General features: G+C 37.3%; 1 protein-coding gene across 13 annotated transcripts in view; it reads right to left on the bottom strand.

Annotated features, from left to right (window-relative positions):
* slc4a7 (solute carrier family 4 member 7) overlaps window positions 1-22,331 on the bottom strand; it is a 138,342-nt gene that overhangs the window by 102,185 nt on the left and 13,826 nt on the right. Inside the window, exon 1 of one of the 13 annotated variants that reach the window (XM_073024509.1) lies at window positions 4,019-4,119. The exons of the other annotated variants lie outside the window; for them this stretch is intronic. Within the exon in view, the coding sequence (XP_072880610.1) occupies window positions 4,019-4,054 (36 nt within the window). The 5' untranslated portion in view covers window positions 4,055-4,119. Of the gene's footprint in view, window positions 1-4,018; window positions 4,120-22,331 lie in introns of those variants that run through there. 13 annotated transcript variants of the gene reach the window in all.

Below are 22,331 nucleotides of genomic sequence, written 5' to 3'. Positions count from 1 at the left end.
GCTGGAAACCCAAAGCAACATATAAAAAAGGCCGGAGGAACTCAGGATTCTGCCTAACCTGCTGAGTTCCTCCAACATTTTGTGTGTCTTGAAATACGTTTTTCATATTTTTTAAAATTCTTTGTTTGAAAGTGCAAGGAAACATTGCAAAATTTAAATATATTATTAGGTACAAAGACAATTTCTTTATTCTTGATGGATAAGAATACAGCACGAGTGAAAAATATGGTGGATGTCAAGGTAGCAGAAAGGTTAGAGCAACGCCATTACAGTTCCAGCTGTAAGATCAGGGTATGATTCTCGTCACCATCTGTAAGGAGTTCGTACATTCTCTCCACAATAGCATAGGTTTTCTCCAGGTGCTCTGGTATCCTCCACATTCCAAAGATGTTGGAATTACAGTTGTGAGTTGGCGCTGGAAGCATGGCAACACTTGTGGGCTGCCCCCCAGCCCCAGCAAAATCCTCATTAATTTGATTTGACGCAAATGATGTACCTCACTGTTAATTTCAATGTTCTGATGTACATGTGACAAATGAAGCTAATCTCTTAACCTCTTGACAAAGAGTAATTAGTGGTAAACAAAGCAATGTCAGGCACATTACACACCACCAGCAAGAAGTGTTTTGCCCATTGTTAGGTATTACTATACAAATTAGCCACAGGGCTAAGAAGTAGAAAGTTTGCATTGTAGAAAGGTAAACCATCCCACAAATTAACTCATCTGACACTTATGACTGACTTCCCCTGCCCTCACACAGATCGTCAGTATTAGCTGATCAAAGCAGAAACAGAGAAATTTGTAGGTACATCTATATAAAACCTTTCATTATTACATCAAATATTTCAGAATTATTATTTTAAAATAGAAAAGTAGATGTGATGATGCCATATTCCCAGGATTCTAAAATGCAATGACTGCAAAAGTATAAACAATTGCAGTCATCAATCTGTAATCAAACAGGACAAAGAAGATTCAACGATGTCCTCCAAGTTCTCTTAAAGCAAAAGAGGCCCACTGACTCTCATGAACTCTTGGTCCATGACCACTCAAAGCAGAGGAAGAACATTCAGATTGGTGTTAAAATCTTGACGCTGTACAGCACGAATATGCAACAACTTACATGGCACACTGCCACAAGAATGCAGCATTCATTACCAAGGACCTTCACTATCTAAGACATGATTTCTTCTCACTAAGACCATCATGAAGGAGGTACAGGACCACCAAGTTCACAAACACTTATTAGCCCTCAAACATTAGGCTCCTGAACCAGCATCTTCACACACTACAACACAACCTAAAGACTCACTTTCAAGGACCCTACAACTCATGTTCTCAGTATTATTTATTTACTTGTATATTTATTATTACTTTTTTCTTTTTGTATTTGCACAATTTGTCAGTCTCTGTGTGTAATTTTTAATTTATTCTATTACATGTCTTTGTTCTACTGCAAATGCCAGCAAGAAAATAAACTTCAGGATATTATTTGGTGTCATATACATCCTTCGATAATAAATTTAGTTTGAACTTTGAATCGGCCCTTCGCATATTGGCCTCTGTTACTGCAGAACTCCAAAACCAAACTTGATCTCCCTCCTAAGAACTACCTAGGAAGAAGACTGGGCAACATTTAGTAACTGGAGTTATCACGTGCATAGTTAAATGTAGAAGCCCAGAACTGCTACCAGTAATAGCTCACTCCTCTCCAGGGTATGCTTCTGAGGTCCTTACAAATAGAATATTCATTTTAAAAATCACTAAAATGACAAGCGCATTTTCTCATTGTTAAAATCAACACCTTTATGAATACAGGTAACCTTTTTAAATCAAATGACAGAAACTCATTTCATACACAGAATATAACTGCCACAATAATTATTTTAAACTTCCATGATTTTTTAAACAAAAATTATGTAATTTTTAATTAATTTATTGATATATTGAAATCTTAAATGTGTAGCCCAAAATCTTGTTTCTGATGTAAAAGTTGGTCAAGATAAGAGATTTTTTTCTTCTTTGCAATTTGTGACAATACTTCAATGTATTGTGTGCTTGCCCTCCTCTCAATTATCGTACATCACTGGTGCTTAATGCCCATGAAGGCATTCATCAAAATAAAATTTCTTGATGAACAGCTTTCTTCAAGGTCGTTTATTCTTGCTGTTCTCTAGTACTTGGTTTCTAAAAAGTTTGAAGTAAATTTATAATCAAAGCACATTGTCACCATATACAATCCTGAGATTCATTTTCCTGCAGGCATACTCAATAACTACATAATAAAATAAATACCCTAATAGAAACATTTAAAGACCACAGCAACTTGGGTGTTCAACCAGTGTACCAAAGACAACAAATTCTGTAAATACAGAGAAGAAACATTAATAATAAATTAACAAGAAATAAATATCAAGAACGTGAGATGAACTTAATACACAAATTATATCTAACAATTTAAGTAAATATCTAACTATATCTACACTCAGTGGCCATTTTTTTTGCATCCAGGTGTAGAACTCGGTATGGTCTTCTACTGCTGTAGCTCATATACTTCAAAGTTCAGAGGTGTTCTTCTGCACACCACTATTGTAACAAGTGGTTATTTGAGTTACTGCTGCCTTCCTGTCAGCTTGAACCAGTATGGCTATTTTCTTCTGACCTCTCTCATTAAACAAGGCGTTTTTGCCACAGAATTGCTGCTCACTGAACACAAAATACCAAAACATATACACCAGATAGTTTCAATAATTATTTGCAATTTTCTTATTACTTATTTTCAAAGAAAGGAACATGGTGTGACCTGACTAGTGTTGAACTAGAACACTGAAGTCATTGAATGGCTTTTGATGGTTTGTTATGGTTTACATTTTGTTGCAAAACTGGATAAGCATAACCTTTGTTAGATCGGTTTGTTTAATGTATAGCTCCTGATTATAGTAAAACTTAATTAAATATTTACCAAAAAAATTGCTGCTCACTGAATTTTTTGGGGGGTTTTCTACACCATTTTCTGTAAATTCTAGAGATGTGTATGAAAATCAAAGGAAATTAGCAGTTTCTGAGATACACCAACAATCAGTCCACAGTCAAAGTCACTTAGATCACATTTCTTCCCCATTCTGATGTTTGGTCTGAACAACAACTGAACTTCTTGACCAGTCTGCCTAAGTTAAGTTGCTACCACATGATTGGCTGATTAAATATTTGCAATAACGAGCAGGTGTACTTAATAAAGTGGCTACTGAGCTTATATGTTTATCCATATTTATTTATTGAGATGCCACACGGAATTGGCCCTTCCAGCCCTTTGAGCCACGCAGCCCAGCAATCTCCCAATTTAATGAGAGCCTAATCACAGAACAATTTACCATAACCATTTAACCTACCAACTGGTACATTTTTGGACTGTGGGAGAAAACAGGAACATCCACAAGGTCATGGGGAGAACATACAAACTCTTTAAAGGCAACAGTGGGAATTGAACCCAGGCCGCTTGTACCGTAAAGCTTTGTACTAATCACTACGCTACCATGCCACCCCAATATCTAGCAATACTTAAGTTGTTAGATACATTTAGTATGTATATATTTATAAAGAGCTGATCCCTAAAGCTTTATTGAACAATAAGCAATGAATACTTCTATTGCTTAAAAAGCATTAAAAAACAATTACATCACAAGGTCACATACTAAAGTTCTTAATTTTTAGCTATTCCAGTACATGTTTACAATCAGCAGGCTTTTTTTTAAATGATTATTTAGTTTCTACTGTGGCTAGTAAATAAGATGTCAGTGGCTAAAATTAAGTTAATGAGCAGTAGATTCTCAGACTCTAAAAATAGCATGTCAAATGTGAGCAATCCATCATTTCCAAAAACAATTACGGAAACTTCTAAAGACAAGTGAAGACAGAGCAGATCAAATGGAACCCAACTTCATCTACTGACAAAGTAAAAGTCAGGCAGAATTTAAACATCTTAGCTATTAGAAGAAAGATAAATTTTGTAATACATACATATTCATGATTCTCTTCAGGATTGCAAACTTTCATGCTTGTTTTTAAAATAACATTAACATTTGAATTTAAAATAGCCAATTTACCTATTTATTGCCCTGGTTCAATCATCAGCACTGTGGCAATGTGTTCTTTACGACAGCCCAATGCATTACATCATGAATATTTAATCTTTTTTAAGGCAACAACTGCCAGAGACTGTATAACAGACAGGACATTTCAACTGCAATGCATATTTCCAATTCCATCACTGCTGAATACCAAAAAAGGATCTGGACAAGTTATTGCTAGAATGATCTGTCACGATAAAAGGCTTCAACATAACTTTACCAAGAATACATTTATCCACAATTCAATAAAAGACAATATATTTTACATAACCATAAAAACAAGCAAGTGGGATTAAAACAAAAGAATCACATGGTTCCACAAATTAAGTAGAAACAGAGTTTGTAAACTGATCTGCATAATAAAGAGCCAATAATACTAAGAAAATAAAAATTCCTTTTATTCATTCCTACACTTCCCAGAATTCAAGATCTTCTGTAGATTCTGTACATAGCATACATATGTAGTGAATGCATTTAGAATTGAGACACAGAAGTGGCACAGAAAAAATACTTCAAGTTTTTTTTGAAGAGCAATCCTTTTAATCACATCCTCCACCGCATCGCCACCCCCACATACACACACTTCCCATACACACTCGCAAGTTATCAACATTGTATGCATGTATACATTTCCCCTAACAAAGGCCACAACTGCATCTGTATTTTACAAAGTCCTTTCAAATCCCAGCCACATATTTCACAAAACATTTTGCTTCATTTCACTTCTGCTTACTTAAATTAGACAAAACAATTTCTCTCCACTCATTCTTCATAAATCTCTCGAGTTTAAACATTTCTTACTTCTCCCCCCAAATGCCAATCTTAAACTTTGCCAGCATCATACACATCCAGACCACAATCTTGGTCAAAACATTGACCAAAGATCAAATTCCACAAGTGACACAATGGCAGTTTGCCAAAATGTAGCAACATGGAGAAACATTGCAATGGTTGGAATCACCTTTGCAAAGAGGAAAATGGCCATAGATTTTTAGAAGTCAATCAATCCAGACCTAGGGTGTTGCTGCAAGAGTTCCTTAGGAGAGTTTTGGGGGTGGGGGGAGATAAAAGGGGGCAAAAGTCAACCAAAGTCAACTGCTTCATTAACCTTCCCTCCATTAAAAAATTAGATATGGAGGTGTCATTTTTAATTGCAATCCAACTCTATTTGCACTTCTAAGTTTGCGTAGATTCAGCAGGTCATCTAAAACTTTCATAAACTTTGATAGATGGACAATGGAGAGGATCTTATCTGGTTGCATCACAGCCTGGTATGGAAACATTAGTGCCTGTGAATGGTAAAGTCCACTGATGGATACACCCCAATCCATCAGAGACAAAAACAACCCCAACAATGAGTACATCTACAAGGAAGCAGCACCCATCATCAAAGACCCCAACCGTTCAGGCCATGCTCTCTTTTCGCTATCAGGAGGTAGAGAACCTTGGGTCCCTCACCACCAGGTTCAGTAACAATTATTACTCTACAATCATCAGGCTCCTGAACCAGAAGGGATAACTTCACTTACTTCCTGATTCCACAATCTGTAGACTAACTTTCTATAACTCTACAATTCATGTTCTCAGTATTATATATTTACTTTTTTTATATTTGCAAAATTTGTCTTCCTTTGCACTTTGGTTGTTTGTCAATCTTTGTTTATCTATAGTTTTTTCAGAAATTCTACTCTATTTCTTTATTTTCTGATAAATGCTTGTAAAGAAAATGAATCTCAATGTAATATATGGAGACATATACTTACTTAGGTGATAAATTTACTTTGAACTTTATTCAAAATTCCTCTGCATATAATCCATGCAATATAATTAGGCAACATGTTGGCAAGTAAGATCCATGCTACAAGTGCAGCAGTCACTTGCTGTTCAATGACATTAGTGTGACACAGTACCGTAGTGGTTAGCGTAATACTTCACAGTGATTTGGGTTCAATTCCTACCATTGTCTCCAAGGAGCCTGTACTTTCCCCTGACCTGTGGGTTTCCTCCTGAGCTCAGGTTCATTGTAAAAGATGTATGGATTAGGGCTAGTGTGGGCATGCTATGTTGGCAGCACAACCCTCAAACAGTGGTGGTCATTGATGCAAACATCACACTTCAGTGTAGTTTCAACATACATGTGACAAATAAAGCTAATCTTTAAAGCCTACTCGGACTCTTCCCTCTACGTAACCTTGTCAAACTCTGCAGAGCATTCACTTGGCACTTTTTCCTACACTAAATATATAAAAGCTAATTGCTGTTGAGTAGTTTTTGCAAAGATCAAGGTAAATATAAAGATAAATATAAATTGATCAACCCGATTGGTGATGGATAACTGAGCCAGTTATACATTTGAATTCTTTAGTTCTATATTCCTCAACGAACAGCAACAATGAGAACTACAGATGAAGAAAAATAAACAGTTGATTTTTTGGCATGAGACCCTTCAGGATCCCTGATGAAAGGCCTCAGTCTGAAACACAAACTGTTTTCCTCTTCATCGATGCTGCCTGACCTGCTGCGTTCCTCCAGCATTTTGTGTGTTGCTCAAGACTTCTAACATATGGAAAATCTCTTGTTTTGATATAGAATGACTAGAATTATACTCAGGAAAATCTTATTAGAAGCTGAATAATCAAGAGGTAGAGAGGTAAGGAAACAACTGCCAAATCGTACAAAGGGCAAATAAATTCAGTATTCTGAAAGTGACATGGCCAAACATCACCCTTGGAAAGATCCAGAAGGAAATGGTGTAAAGAGCCAGGGAATTGGTTCAAAAAGGATAAAAGGATATGGGTAGAAATTGACTCATCAGTAACAACACGGGCTATGGAAAGAAAATGCATAAGCTTGAAAGCTCAAGACAACAGCAGTGAATAATGGTAGACAAGTTTATGTGGTTTAAAAAATGGTATAGGAAAGTCAGGAACAAAACACACTCAAAAGATATACTCTCCATATCAAACAATTCCTCAAATTCTGGTTTATTAGCCCATGCTTTGAGCCTTTACTTTGTAACTGCTTAGAGCCCCAGTCATTGTGTAAAGCCATGACAAATATTTTTTAAAAGCTATTATATAATTGGGATGAGTATTCTTAAAGGTGGCCTCAAATGACTTCACCATGAACTCACCCATATCAATAGGACTAAGATTCAATATGATATTTTTGAACATGCAACAAGTAATAGGCTAGAGTTCTATGAATGACTCTAGCATTAAAAATGTTAAGATACAAAGAAAAAATTTCTGGCCTGGAAACGAGTCCCAGAAAGGTACTTTTAATGGAAAAAGGGACATATTAATGGGGCAATGTAATCTCTGAAAATAATTTACAGAAAACTTGTGATAGGCCAATGCAATGATTGCATCAATAAAAAGAAAGCTATACAGCTGTCGTGAAATTTTACATGAAGATTGAGCAACTCATAGAATCATCTCATACATAAGGTTCACATTGCGTGCCAGATAACTAACTGCAATGTGGTGGAACTAGTGCATAGCTCCAGTAACCCAGTTTGAATCCTATTGGGAGTATAAAAGTTGCATTGTTTGCTGTGTAACCAAAACTATGTAGTCAGCTTTGAGCTTGCTATTTGCTATGCATGTATCCAATTTAGTAGGAGAATGAAATCTTAAGAATGTAGAAAATAATGGGGTGTTAATGAGGCTACCTAAGAGATGTAGATTATAATGGTGTGTTAATGAGGTAGCTAAGAGATGTTGATTAGAACATGATTAAGTCAATGGGTAGAAACAATAGTGGCGGATGTACTTGTGATATGCAACTGTAGACCGATTGGATATGCTAACGCAACTAAACCAGTAGATTGCTATAAAAAATGCTATGTACAAGGATCGGTGGGCAATCAGCGACTAGCTCAATGACAGTCTCAGCTTTGATTTGCAAATTAAAGTTTAACCCTTCTTGAAGAATCTTCTGCGTCTCCTGGTCGTTTGTGGGGCACGAGAAACCACGACAATCCCAACCTCTGACAATGTTAGTGTAGAGCTTGTACATTCTCTTTTTCACTGCACGGGCTTTCTCCAGATGCTCTAGCTTTTCCCCGGAGGAGGAGGAGATTTCTGAGAATGAGTGGGTTCATGTATGAGGAGCAGTAAACGACCCAAGGCATAAATATTTGCTGGAGTTTAGAAGAAAAAGGACGAGATCTCATTGAAACTTACCAAATATTGAAAGACCCAGATAGAGTGGACTTTCAGAGGATGTTTCCATTAGTGGGAGATTCAAGGTCCAGAGGGCACAGCATCAGAATACAAAGATGTCAGAGATGAAAAGGAATTTTTGTAGCCAGAGAGTGGGTGAATCCGTGGAATTAATTGCCACACACAGTTGTGGAGACCCAAGACATTGGTTATATTTAAAGCAGATTAATACACTCTTGATCAGTAAAGGTGTCAAAAGTTACAGGGAGAAAGCAGGAGAACAGTGTTGAGAGGGAAAATAAATCAGCCAGGATGGAATGGCGGATTTGATAGGCCGAATGGCCTAATTCTGCTCCTATGTTTTATGGTCTCCCACATCTCAAGGATGTATGAATTTAATCCCAAATTACTTCAGCTGTGTAGGTGAGTTGTTGAATCTGGAGGAATTTGCAAGGAAAGTGGAGATTAGAAAAGAATCAGTGTAAATGGGTGTTTGTTAGCCAATGAACCAGTAAGCTGAAGATGTTCGTGTCCCCACTGCATTATTCTGGGAAATTTAACTTCTTTAGCTGTATTCGTATGGCATTACATGGGTGACTAAGTTGATCCAGGAGATAAGCTCAAGATATTCAGCCACTTGATGGTGCTCTAGAGGCATGCAAGGAATCCGTTTACTGTTAAACAGATAGGAAACCAAACTCAAATGTGAAGATGAATGAATGAATGAGTGCCTCTGCTTCCTTAGAAGTTGTGAAGATTCAGCACGACATCTAAAACTTTGACAAACTTCTATAGATGTATGGTGGAGAATATATATCCTGGTATGGAAACACCAACACCCTTGTATGGAAAAGCCTACAAAAAGTAGTGGATACAGCCCAGTCTATTGTGGGTAAACTGAGCCCCACAATTGAGCACATCTATATGGAACACTATCGGAGGAAAGGAATATCCATCATCGGGGACCCGCACCATCCAAAACATGCTCTCTTCTCGCTGCAGCCTTCAAGAAGGTGGTACAGGAGCCTCAGGCCCCACACTACCAGTTTAAGGAACAGCTATTACCCCTCAACGACCAGGCTCTTAAACAAGAGTGGATAACTTTGCTTGCCCCATCACTGAACTGCTCCCACAACCTATGGACCCATTTTCAAGGACTCTTCAGCTCATTTTCTTGATATTTATTTATTTATTTATTTATTTATTATTATATTGTTTCTCTTTTACATTTGCTTAGTTTGTTGTCATTTGCACATTGGTTGTTTCTCTGCCCTGTTGGATGCAGTCTTTCATTGATTTTATTGCATTTCTTGGATTTACTGTGTATGTCTGCCAAGAAAATGAATCTCTGGGCTGTACATAGTGATACATATACTTTGATTATAATTTTACCTTGAACTTTGAATGTATTGTCTAATATTAAAGTCATGAAAGCTAATAAGTGACAAGCAAATACTACTTGGAAGAATAAATATCTGCTTTATTAGTCCACTTAAACATTGTAAATGTAGCATTTCTTATAAAGAATCCACTACTTTTATAGGCTCTTCTGTACAAGGCCATTGGTGTTTCCACACCAGGATATATATTCTCCACCACACATCTACAGAAGTTTGTCAGTGTTTTGGATATAGTGCCAAATCTTTGCAATCTTCTATGGAAGTAGATGCACTCAGCAAAGCAAACAAACAAGACACGGAGACCGTGGTACCAGATTAGTGCTCTCCAGAGCTCACTACTTTCTACTGCACTCTTAGCCCAAAAAAAATCAAAACCTGCCAGCTCAGTAGTGTATCAGACAACATCTTGAACACAGTAAATCTTCCGCATCCACTGAGCCAGTGAGGACACAGTTGTAGAGCTGATTCAATGAACATTCAAATCCCCATGTACACAACACCAATGCTAACTGAGGTACCAATGCATCAATAATAGATTATCTCCATATTCTTTCAAGAAAAATATAATAAATGCATGTTTCTTCCAGTATACAGATGTGTGACCATTAGCTCTCAAGATAAAAGATTGTTTAGTGCCATTTCCAATACTGTACACAAATATAAAGAACAATTGTTACTCCAGATGCAATACAACACAAAAAAGAACAAAGCACAATAAAAATATATAAAATAAAATACAAAGCACAATAAATATAAATACATAAAATAGCTTACTGTGTATACATAGATTGATTGTAAGTGCCTAATGCTAGGCACAGGAATGCCTGTACATAAAGTGACTCAGCCAGGAAATGATAGAATAGTGGTGGTTGGGAGTGTGGTGGGGCGGCTTAGTGGATGGAAGTGTTGATTAGCCTTACTGCTTGGGGGAAAGTACAGTAAATGTTTTTGTGTCTGGTGGTCCTGGCAAGGATGCTACATTGCCTCCTCCCTGATACTGTAGAAATATTATTTGCTACAACACTACAGAGAATATGCAAATTATACTACTAAACAACCTACATTCACAAAGAACCTTTAATAGAAAGAAAAACACCAGGCCAGTAAAGATTTAAAATTGAAGGACTGCATTGTTTTGACCCTTGCAAAGAGGTATGAGAGTTCTAGCATTTTCCTGTTATTGGTTACCTTCCAAAATCTATGTAAACAGATTAGAAAAGCCCGAAGGTTGAAGACCAAAGTCAACAAGTCCAGAGGCAGAAAGCCTAAAGGTTGAATCTACAAGTCTGGACCAGGGGCTTGGGGTTGGAGGTCTGATTTTTTTTTATAAAGAGGCCAGACCCAAAACAGAGGCCCGGAGCCAGCCCAATCAGGGGTTGAAGGGCTGTCTGTGTGTGAGAGGAGGTGGGAGGGGGGTAAGGGGACTTGTTTCGCTGCTGTTGTCTTATTTTGTTTTGTTGTTGCTGCTGCCTGTGTGGTTATTGAACACTGAGGACATTCTATGCTGGCCCTAGAATGGGGAGGATATTGAGAAACAAAGTAAAGGGACCACCCTGTACTTGTGCCTGTGCACAAATATTTTTTTTAAAAATCATGAAGACAAGTAGGCAAGCCGAGATACAGGATGCGCTCTTTCAAAACCCAAACCACCAGGTTCAGGAACAGTTATTACCCTTCAAACCTCAGACTCTTGAACTAAAGGGATAACTCCATTTGCACCAACATGGAAATGTTCCCACAACCTATGGACTCACTGTCAAGGAGTCCTCATCTCATTTATTGTCTGTTTATTTATGTATGTATGCATTCATTTATTTATTATTGTATTTGCACAGTTTGTTGTCTTCTCTTCATTTGGCTGTTTGCCCATCATGTGTGTGGTTTTTCATCGATTCGATTACGGTATATATCTTTGTTCTATTGCAAATACCTGCAAGAAAATGAATCTCAAGAGTAATATATGGTGACATACACGTAATTTGATAATAAATGAACTTTGAACAAGCACAAGGAGGTTTAAGTTGTAATTGTATGCCAATTCTCAAATCAGAGAATCTCGCAGTAAAAAAGGACATGGCAGCCTGTAACACATTAACAGCGATTGTTAGTTTCCGCTTTCACTGTGAAATGGGTGACACTTCTCTGTCCATTGTGAGGGTGAGGGTAAGAGGGAGAGAGAGAGGAGGGGGAGGAGAGAGGGGGGAGAGAGAGAGGAGGGGGAGGAGAGAGGGGGGAGAGAGAGAGAGAGAGACTGTGGCATATAGAGCATTCGAGTAAACAACAGTTTTTGTTACTGCAGATCATGGTCTCTCTTTGGGTCCTCTGCTATTGCTTGATGGGTAGTGGGCGCTGACGTCTTTTAGCTGAAATGTGTGGGGGGGGAGGGTGATGCTTTGCTGCTGATTACATGGGGGAGGGGAAGAGGGGGCTTTGGAGTTCTAACATTTTTCTGTCATTTATTCTTTTGGGGTTTTTTGTGGATGTCCGTGAAGACCTAGTATTTCAGGATGACTATTGTATATAGTCTCTGATGATAAATAGAACCATTTGAACATTCATTATGTCACTGCTGATGAACTGGTAGCTCTGCTCACCATGTTGAAAGAAAGATTTCTACGAAGAATAAACAAGAGATACTGCAGATGCTGGAAATCCAGACTACAAAGAATGCAGTTATTTATGAAGATGTTTCCAATAGTGGAAAGTTTAGCTCGAATGTAAAGATTGGATACTTTTGGAACAGAAGCCAAGGAGAGACAAGAGAGATGTAATTATTTGAGGATCCTACAAAGAAATAATAGGATGGACTTTTGGGTGCCACAGAGGCATAGTGGCTAGTGTGATGTTATTACAGCCTGGAGCGTCAGAGTTCAGACTTCAATTCTGGCGTCCTCTGTAATGAATGCTTGTACATTCTTCCCTTCTTCCAGGTACTCCAGTTTCCTCCCACAGTCCAAAGACATACCAGTTAGTAGGTTAATTGGTCATTGTAAATTGTCCGTGATTATGCTAGGGTTAAAGAGGTAGGTTGCTGGGCAGTATGGCTTGTTGGGCCGGCAAGGCCTAACTGCCTGAGAGAGTGTGAAGGCAGAAATCCTCACAAAATATATGAAGTGTCTAAAGGTGTAATTGTAGAGGATTGTACAGATGTCCGTAAGGGGGACTGGCGCTGAGCAGCTCTACTTCAACTGGCATAGCCTCCACTGTATTTTTCTGTAGCAACTAAAATGTACCATTGTGAATTAATCCCATTTACTGAGATTCAGAGATTGCTCATTATTTTGTTTACATTATAATCGTTTCATTAAATGCCTTCAAAGGTTTTCTAGCTTGATGAAACTAATTATCTATTTTCATTATCTATGTGCAAGGAGCCAAAGTAGAGCAACGGAGAAAGAGAATCTTGTAGATCAGAGGTTTCCAAATTTACAGCATTAGGTTGTTCTTGCCAGATCTGTGAGCTTGCACACCACTAGACCACATATACAGACACTATGCTTTAATCTCTTTATTTCACAATTACTTTTACAATGTAGAAAATGTAAGAATATGATTTAAACAATAGCTTATTAGAAGTACCTGTACAGTTCTTGCCATTCTTGTGATTTCATGGATGAGATTATTTGGTGCAAAATATGCTGTTTTTTAAAATTTTCTGATAAAGATTAACTTTATTTGTCATATGTACATCAAAACATACAGCAAAATGCATCATATTTGTCAAAACAAATCAGATGAACTGCCTGCACGTGTCACTATGCTTCCAGCAGCATCATACCATGTCCACAATTTACCAAGCCTAATCAATACATCTTTGGAACTTTTGAGGAAACTGAAGCACCCAGAGCAAACCCACACAGTCATGGGGAGAACCTACAAACTCCTTACAGATAGCAGCAGGAATTGAACCCCAAATGTTGATGGCTGGCACTGTAAAGTAAATGCAATAACCAGTATGCCATTTTGCCACTCAATTCAGTGATTTATTTAATTCCAGCAAATGATGAAATGCTTTTTTCACATGTCAGTTATAGGAATTTATTGAAATTTTGATAGCTTGGGAACTCTGATTGCAATGGGACTCTTATCAACTTCTGTTGCACAAGACTTCCATTTAAATATACATGACTCCCTGTTGCTCTCCAATTCCAAATTTCAGGAGGATAACAGGTGCAAGATAACACAACAGATGTAGATCACGTACCTGTCACAAGTACTCACAAAAAAATACTTTCAACAACTTCGTTGCCACCCAATCCCCATATTTGCAAATTGTGCACATACAATGTGCAGTTTCAGAATAATTTTACAAAGCACAGAAACCACATAAGCTACATACATAGAAAGTTACTAACACTAAAGCCAATTACCATATTTTTATTAGTTACAATGCATAGAATGAGCAATTCTATTCTATTAAATATAATGAAAATGGCTCTGAAATGCTCCTTATATTAAATTATATGAAATGGACAATTTAACATTCTCTTTGCTAGTCATAGAGCACTATAGCACAGACACAAGGCCTTCAGCCCATCTAATCTATGCCAAACTATTACTCTGCCTAGTCCCGTCAACCCACGCCTAGATCATAGCTCTCCATACCCTTCCCATCCATGTACTCATCCAAACTTCTCTTTGGAATGTGGGCAGAAAGTGGAACTCCTGCTGGAAGCCCACGCAGTCATGGAGAGAACGCACAAATTCAGTTCAAAAGTAAATTTATTATCAAAATGCATAAATCTCACTAAATACAACGCTGAGATTCATTTTCTTATCGGCATACTTAATAAATCCATAACAAAATAAAACTATAACAGAATCAATGAACGACCACTCAACTTGAGTGCTCCAAGTGCAGAAGACAAAAAACAGTGTAAACACAAAAAGAGAGGGATAATAATAGTAAATAAATAAGCAGTAAATACAGAGAACATGAGATGAAGAGTCCTTGAAAGTGAGTCCATTGGTTGTGGGAACATTTAAATGATGGGGCACGAAGTTGAGCGAAGCTGCTTCAGGAGCCTGATGGCTGAGGGTCAAATGGGTCCTGAGGCCCCTGAACCTACTTCCTGATGGCAGCAGATAGGAGAGGGCCTGGCCTGGAGGATGGGTGTCCCTAATGATGGATGCTGCTTTCCTGAAACAGCATTTCATGTAGATGTGCTTGATGATAGGGAGGCTATATCCACTACTTCTCCTTAACAAACTCCTTACAGACAGCAGCAGAATTGAACCAGGTCACTGGTACTGTTAATAGTGTTACTGTGCTCTTAGATTTTCTTTTATTGACATAGCAACATTTCATACAATGTTAATAAAATTCAAAAAAGATAAAGGATGAGGGCAGTAAGAATTAATTTTCAAATGTACTGCCTACTATTTTTTCATAAATGAATATTGCCTTGGTTCTTGTAGAGCCATAGAAAATAATAGTCCTTCAGCCCATCTAAACCATGCTGAACTGTTATTCTGCCTAGTCTCATCAACCTCACCAGGACCATAGCCCTCAAAACCCCTCCTGTCCATGTATTTATCCAAACTTCTCTTAAATGTTGAAATTGAACCCACATTCACCCCTTCTGCAGAATCAGAGTCACATTTTTCTTCTAAATTTAATGGTAGCTTGTCTTCAACCATACATCTACCCTGAGTCCCACTCCCTTACCAAATTAGCTTATACTCTCGCCAAGAGTACTACCAAACTTCCGTGTAAGGATGTTGGGCCCATTCTGGCTTGGTTTGTATAGGTCCCACTCAAAGTAATTGATAAAAACATTCATAACCTAACACAGGTGTACAATATCTCAATATACAATCTGAGAATTAAGATTTTTTTTAAAAAATGCTTTTACATCTTCATTTCAACTTTGCTTTTCATTTTTTTGCCTCATTGTACAATAGAAACTTCAAATTTCACATTATCTTTTTTAAAACTTTCATTTTCATTATTACTGTGGAATCACTTGAGCCTATGCTACATTTGTTTCCTGTTTTAGCTGCTAAATTTTAACTGCGTTCTTTAAAAGACGAAATATTAAAACACAGAGAAGGGAGAGAAAACCAACTTGACTCTAAACTAAACACAGACATTATAAACATTATAAAATACAATTAGTAAAGATGAAGACCACAACAACTACAAAAAGATGATAAACAACAATCAAGGTTTTTACTCAATACTCTAGACTTTTCTATACCATCTAAATTCTCTCTGGTTCAATGCCTTCATTGGGTGGTCTTTCATTGATTTTGTTATAGTTACTATTCTATAGATTTGCTGAGTATTCCACAAGAAAATTAATCTCAGGTTGTATATGATGACATATACATCCTTTCATAATAAAATTACTTTGAACTTTAAATTGACATACTGAAGTTTACAGAGAGAGATGATCCAATTTATATATGAGATTAGGACCAGATCTCAGCTTCAAAGTAAAAGAGTCCATGGCTCTTTTCTAAGAATGGTGATGCCCTCAAGGCTCTTAGTCAACAATTATGATTACAAAATGCATTTACGCTAAACTATTCCTTCTGTGGGATCGTACACTACATAACACGGCTGTTAGGCTTCTCTGTATTACATGAACAGCCACCTGTCAAAAATCATTGGTAAAAATTCAAAGAGATATGGTACAATTCAAGTTAATCCTATAACTTGCTTTGAAATGAATTCAATATATCTTCAGAAGCAAGCATTCATCTAGAGACAAATTAATTGAAACAGAGGAGGATAAAAAGAAAGTTAAAACAAAAATCAAGATACAAAATAATCGATTTATTAACCATTTACAGAAGCTTATATACTATAAATTGCTGGCAAGCTGATTATTTGAGGTACATTTGAAATGAAACAATTATATACATTCAAATAAGCCCATCAAATTGCACAGTTGTTAATAAACTTAGATAAATTTCATAAACTTGGTTATTGTGTCAAAAGCCAAAGCAAAGCATGTGTCTTGACCTAGCACACAGATCAAAATATTGTCTCCACAGCTCCCCATTTCCTTAGCATGACCCATTCCTTCATATTGCAAAAAAATTAAAGCATCATAATAGTAAAGGCTTTATTGCAATATTGTAATAAGTACACCTACATTTTTGTAACGTCAACCATATCATCTGCATATGCATCAAGAAAAGAGTTGAAAAAAAATTTACTTTCCTTCCCCACCCTCAACAAAAAAAACTGGGTGAATTATTTTACACTGCATCTGAAATATCTAGGGATAGGGATTTGTGAATTCTGCAAAACTCCACTACCTGAACATTATCATTACCTTGGCCCTGAGGTAATGCTGCAGCTCTATAAAACTCTGGTTAGACCACACTTGTTCAGTTCTGGTCTCCACCAACTGATTTCTAAATGGACAATGAATCCATATAATATACATATTTATTTTGTTCTCTTGTTGCATTACTTATTCAAGTTCGTATATATTAAATTATATACAGTGCCTATAAAATGTATTCATCGCCTTTGGATGTTTTCATGTTTTATTGTTTTACAACATTGAATCATAGTGCATTTATTTTGGCTTTTTTGACACTGATCAACATAAAAATCTCTTTCACGTCAAAATGAAAACAGATCTCTTCTAAGTGTTCTAAATTAATTACAAATATAAAACACAAAATAATTGATTGCATAAATATTCACCCCCTTTAATATGACACACCAAATCATCACTGATGCAGCCAATTGGTTTTAGAAGTTACATAATTAGTAAAATGAGATCTGTTTTTGGAGACCTGTGTGCAGTCAAGGTGTTCCAATTGATTGTAATAAAAATATACCTGCATCATGAAGGTCCAACTGCTGGTGAGACAGTACCCTGTCAAAAACTACACCATGAAGACAAAAGAACACTCCAAGCAACTCTGCAAAAGGGGTAGTCAGAAGATGGATACAAGAAAATTTTCAAGTCACTGAACATGCCTTGGAGAAGTTAAGTCAATAATCAAGAAATGGAAAGAATATAGCACAGTTGTAAAACTGCTTAGAGCAGGCCGTCCTCAAAAACTGAGTGACCATGCAAGAAGGGGGCATGTGAGGAGGCCACCAACAGACCTGAGTTACAAGCTTCAGAGGCTGAAGTGGCAGAGCCTGCTCATACAACTGTTGCCCAGGTGCTTCACCAGTAGCATCTTTATAGGAGAGTGGCAAAAAGAAAGCCACTGTTGAAAAAAAAACTCGCATCAAGTCTCAGCTGGAGTTTGTCAGAAGGCACATAGAAGACTCTGAAGTCAGCTCGAAGAAGGTTCTACGGTCTGATAAAACTAAAATTGAGCTTTGTGGCCATCAGATAAAACACTATGTTTGACGTAAGCCAAACACCGCACATCATCAAAAACACACCACCCCTACCATGAAACATGATGGTAACTGCATCATACTGTGGGATGCTTCACTGCAGCAGGCGCTGGAATACTTGTGAAGGTAGAGAGTAAAGTAAATGCACTAAAATACAGGGAAATCCTGGAGGAAAGCCTGATGCAGTCTGCAAGAGAACTGTGACTTGGGAGATTTGTTTTCCAGCAAAACAATGCCAGGAGTGACTTAAAAATAAAAAAGTTAATATCTTGGAGTGGCCAAGTCAGAGTCCAGACCTCAATCCAATTGAGAATTTGTGGCTGCACTTGAGAAGAGCTGTTCACTCGTGATCCCCATGCAATCTGACAGAGCTTGAGCAGTTTTGTAAAGAAGAATAGAGAAAATTGCAGTGTCCGGATGTGCAATGCTGATAGACACCAACCTAAATAGGCTCAAGGCTGTAATTGCTGCCAAAGATGCATTTACTAAATATTGGCTTGGAAGCAGGTGAATACTTATGAAATCAATTATCTTGTGTTTTATATTTGCAATTGTAGAGATCTGTTTTCACTTTGATATGAAAGAGTCTTTTTCTCTTGATCAGTGTCAAAAAAGCCAAATTAAATTATGTGGTTCAATGTTGGAAAACAATAAAACATGTAAGCTTCCAAGGGAGGTGAATACATTTTAAATACTTTTTATAAGCACTGTATGTATATGTATATATATTTCATGACATATACCAGTGATATTAAACCTGAACTGATTTACAATACAAGATGGATGTGGAAGCTTTAGAGAGGTTGCAGAAGAGATTTACCAGGATGTTGCCTGGATTAGAAACCATGTCTTAACCATTAGGCTCTTTAACCTGCGGGGATAACTTCACTCACCCCATCAATGAACTATTCCCACAACCTATGGACACACTTGCAAGGACTTTTCATCTCATGTTCTCAGTGTTTATTGCTTATTTATTTATTATTTATTTTTGCATATGCACAGTTTGTTTTTTCTTTACACTGGCTGTTTGACAGTCCTTTTGGGTTTGGTTTTTCATTGATTCTATTGTGTTTCTTGGATTTACTGTGTATCCCCGCAAGAAAACAAATTTCAGGTTTGTAGATGGTGACATATATGCACCTTAACAATAAATTTACTTTGAACATGTGCTTCTGTCCATTTCCAATGACTCATCTCAGGTCACAAGTCTCAATCAATCCTTGCAATCACTTCCCATAGAGGAACTTAGGCTAGAATTCCAGTTGTAGTAGTCTGGTGTCAGGAATGCAAACAATATGGCCTACTCAACATACAGTGTAATTAGGCCTCAATGCTGGCTGGACAGAACAGTAATGTCGTTTGGTTCTGCTTTCAAGAGCACAACCAAATTGTAGGGTTTTAGCAAGATAGGACACGTGTTTTGAGAAGCCTTCCAGGAGTAATTTAGTCCTAAGCATATAGGAATACAGATATTACTACCCCAATAGGCCACAAGTTACACGCAGCTCTCAGATCTTGAACTTCATAGAACTTTTACCGTACAGTTAAACTTCTTCAAGATCAAACTAAAACTTTCCTCCCATGTAGCCCTCCATTTTTCTTTAAATGCATCTGCCTCTACTGGTAACACATTCCATTACCCACCATTCTCAGTGAAAAAAATTACCTCTAACATCCCCTTGTACTTTTACCCAATCACCTTAAAACTATGCCCTCTTGTATTAACTATTTCTGCCCTGGGAGAGAGTCTCTGGCTGTTATTCTATCAATATCTCTTATCATCTTGTATACCTCTTTCCTCCTTTGCACCAAAGAGAAAACCTCCAGGTCACTCAATCTTTTCATGCTGTCTAATCCAGGCAGCATCCTGGTAAATCTCTTCTGCGTCCTCTCTAAAGTGTCCATATCTTTCCTATAATGAGGTAAACAGAACTGCACACAATATTCCAAGTGTGATCTAACGAGAGTTTTATAGAGTTGCAAATTTACCTCATGGCTCTTGAACTTGCAGTCTAATTATCTTTTACCCCACAAATGACCAAAGGCTATGCTGATACACTGAAGGCAAATTTTGTCATCCTTGTCTGCCTTCCCCAAGTGGCTTCTGAAATATAGCACAGCCTCAGGGCATTCATTTGACCTTGGAGCAGCTGGCCAAAAACAACAAAAGAAAATCCACTCAGCAATTAAGATTTAAATTTAAATACCTATTTAAAGTAAGTGGCTAAAATGGTGCAATTATTATTTCAGTCTTTCTAAGGGTTCCAATTAGATCCAACATCTATTAGTCTTTGCCAAAGTATTGTGTTGCACGGAGTACAGACTCACAAATAGAGGAAATTACACATGGGAATACAAACAGAATACATGATCTAATAATAGATCACACAGCACCCAAACTCAAGCTTAATAACAGGCAAAAGCAACACTCTGTACGAAGATGACCTATTTGGCACTGAAGCATTCTTTCAGGATCAGCACTGGCACGACCTACAAATGAATGCACTTTTGGATCCTATACAGAAGGCAAGGTTTTGATTTACTTCTGAAGAATTAAAACTATGTAGAACTGATACTCCTTTTTTTTATTAGAAACAAAGATCCATATTACAAATAATAACATCTGTATCTCCAGACGATGACTACTTTGGTGCATCATAGTAGTTTGGAAAAATTCAGTCAAGAAAAACGTTACCATACTCTTAACATCTGCTTTGGCTTAGATCCTGAGATCAGTAACAGTGCAATGCTTACCAATGAGCCTAAACTAAGCTATTTGTGAAGATCTAGATGCCATTACACATCAAGCAGCAGAGTCATTTTCTGGAAATGGCTGGATAACCAATCACTTTGAAGAATTTTCATAGACATCAATGTAGGAAATAAAAAGCAACAATTTCCACCAAGGATCAATTCATACTCATACATTCACACACAATTTAAAAGTTGTAATGTAAAGCTTTAACAATTTAAAATTTTAAGCCATACACACAAAATGCTGGAAGAACTCAGCAGGCCAGGCAGCATCTATGGAAAGGAGTACAGTCAATGATTCGGGCTAAAACCCTTTGACAGGATTCTGTATGCCAGTAGATGCCAGAATTGAACTCTTGACAGCCTGATCTGTAATAATGTCGCACTAACCGCTATACTACCATAGCGCCGATAAAGGGTCCAGAACAGAAACATTATCTCCTTATTCCTCTCCATAGATTCAAAGAACATTTATTACCAAAAAATGTACACAGTCTGTGATTTGTCTTCTCACAGACAGCCACGAAACAAAGAAAACTATGGAACCAGTTCAGAGAAAAAGATCAAACCCTCCCAACTTGCAAAAAGAGCAAATAGCACAAACGGCAAAAAACGAGTAGACAACACAGAATATAAAGCATCAAATCACAAGGAATGTTCAGTTTCAGCTCAGTTCTGTTCAAGCTAGCCCTATGGTGCTTGTTGACTGCAGGTTGCAGAGCCCTGTCCTCCCCAATCAAAATCACACAAATTAACTAAAAAAGGAGTGATCAGAAACCAGAAACACATTAAAACATGAACTACAGAGACATTGCCTAACCTGCTGAATTCCTCCAGCATTTAGCATGTGTTATTCTGGATTTTCTGCATCTGCAGATTCTCTTATTTAAAATATTTTTATCTTCTATTTTTACTTATGGCAGGAGGAGATGAAAGGGAACAAAAAAGTCATGATTTAAATCATCTCATCCAATCCCTATAACCCCAATGGTTGCAACAAGTTTAATGAGAGAGAAAAAAAAACAAGGGAGTAGGCAGTTTAAATGGTTTTGGCATGGACTAGATGGGCCAAAGGGCCTGTTTCAATGCTGTTCTTTTCTAGAACTCAAAGATATTTTATTCATTTTATTTAGAGATACGGCACAGACGAGCTTTTCTGGACCAACAAGCCACAATGCCAGGCAAACCACCTATTTAACCCTAGCTTAATCATAGGATTTACAATTTACACTCACCAATAACCCTACTGACTGGTATGTCTATATATATTGTTGAGGTTAATGAAGTTGACAGCCTGTTACTTCTGGTGTGGCACAGAGATTAACATTGACCATCAGATGTTCAGAATTTACATGAATGACATTATCAATGTATAAAGTACCTCAGGGCCTCATCTTCTTTTCCCACCTCTGATTTGTTTTAACAAAGCAAGTTTGGAAAAACAGCCAAGGTCCATTTTCAAATAGGCATGGACAAAATAAGCAAGTGCACGAGATGATAGGAGATGGAGTACAATATTGAAAAATGCAAAATGTGCAACTTATTAGGAAGAAATGAAAA

The sequence above is a fragment of the Hemitrygon akajei genome, chromosome 20 (genome assembly GCF_048418815.1).
Source record: "Hemitrygon akajei chromosome 20, sHemAka1.3, whole genome shotgun sequence".
Taxonomy (NCBI): domain Eukaryota; kingdom Metazoa; phylum Chordata; class Chondrichthyes; order Myliobatiformes; family Dasyatidae; genus Hemitrygon; species Hemitrygon akajei.
Note: the sequence above shows the minus strand (reverse complement) of the source record. Positions and strands in the feature narration are given on the sequence as shown.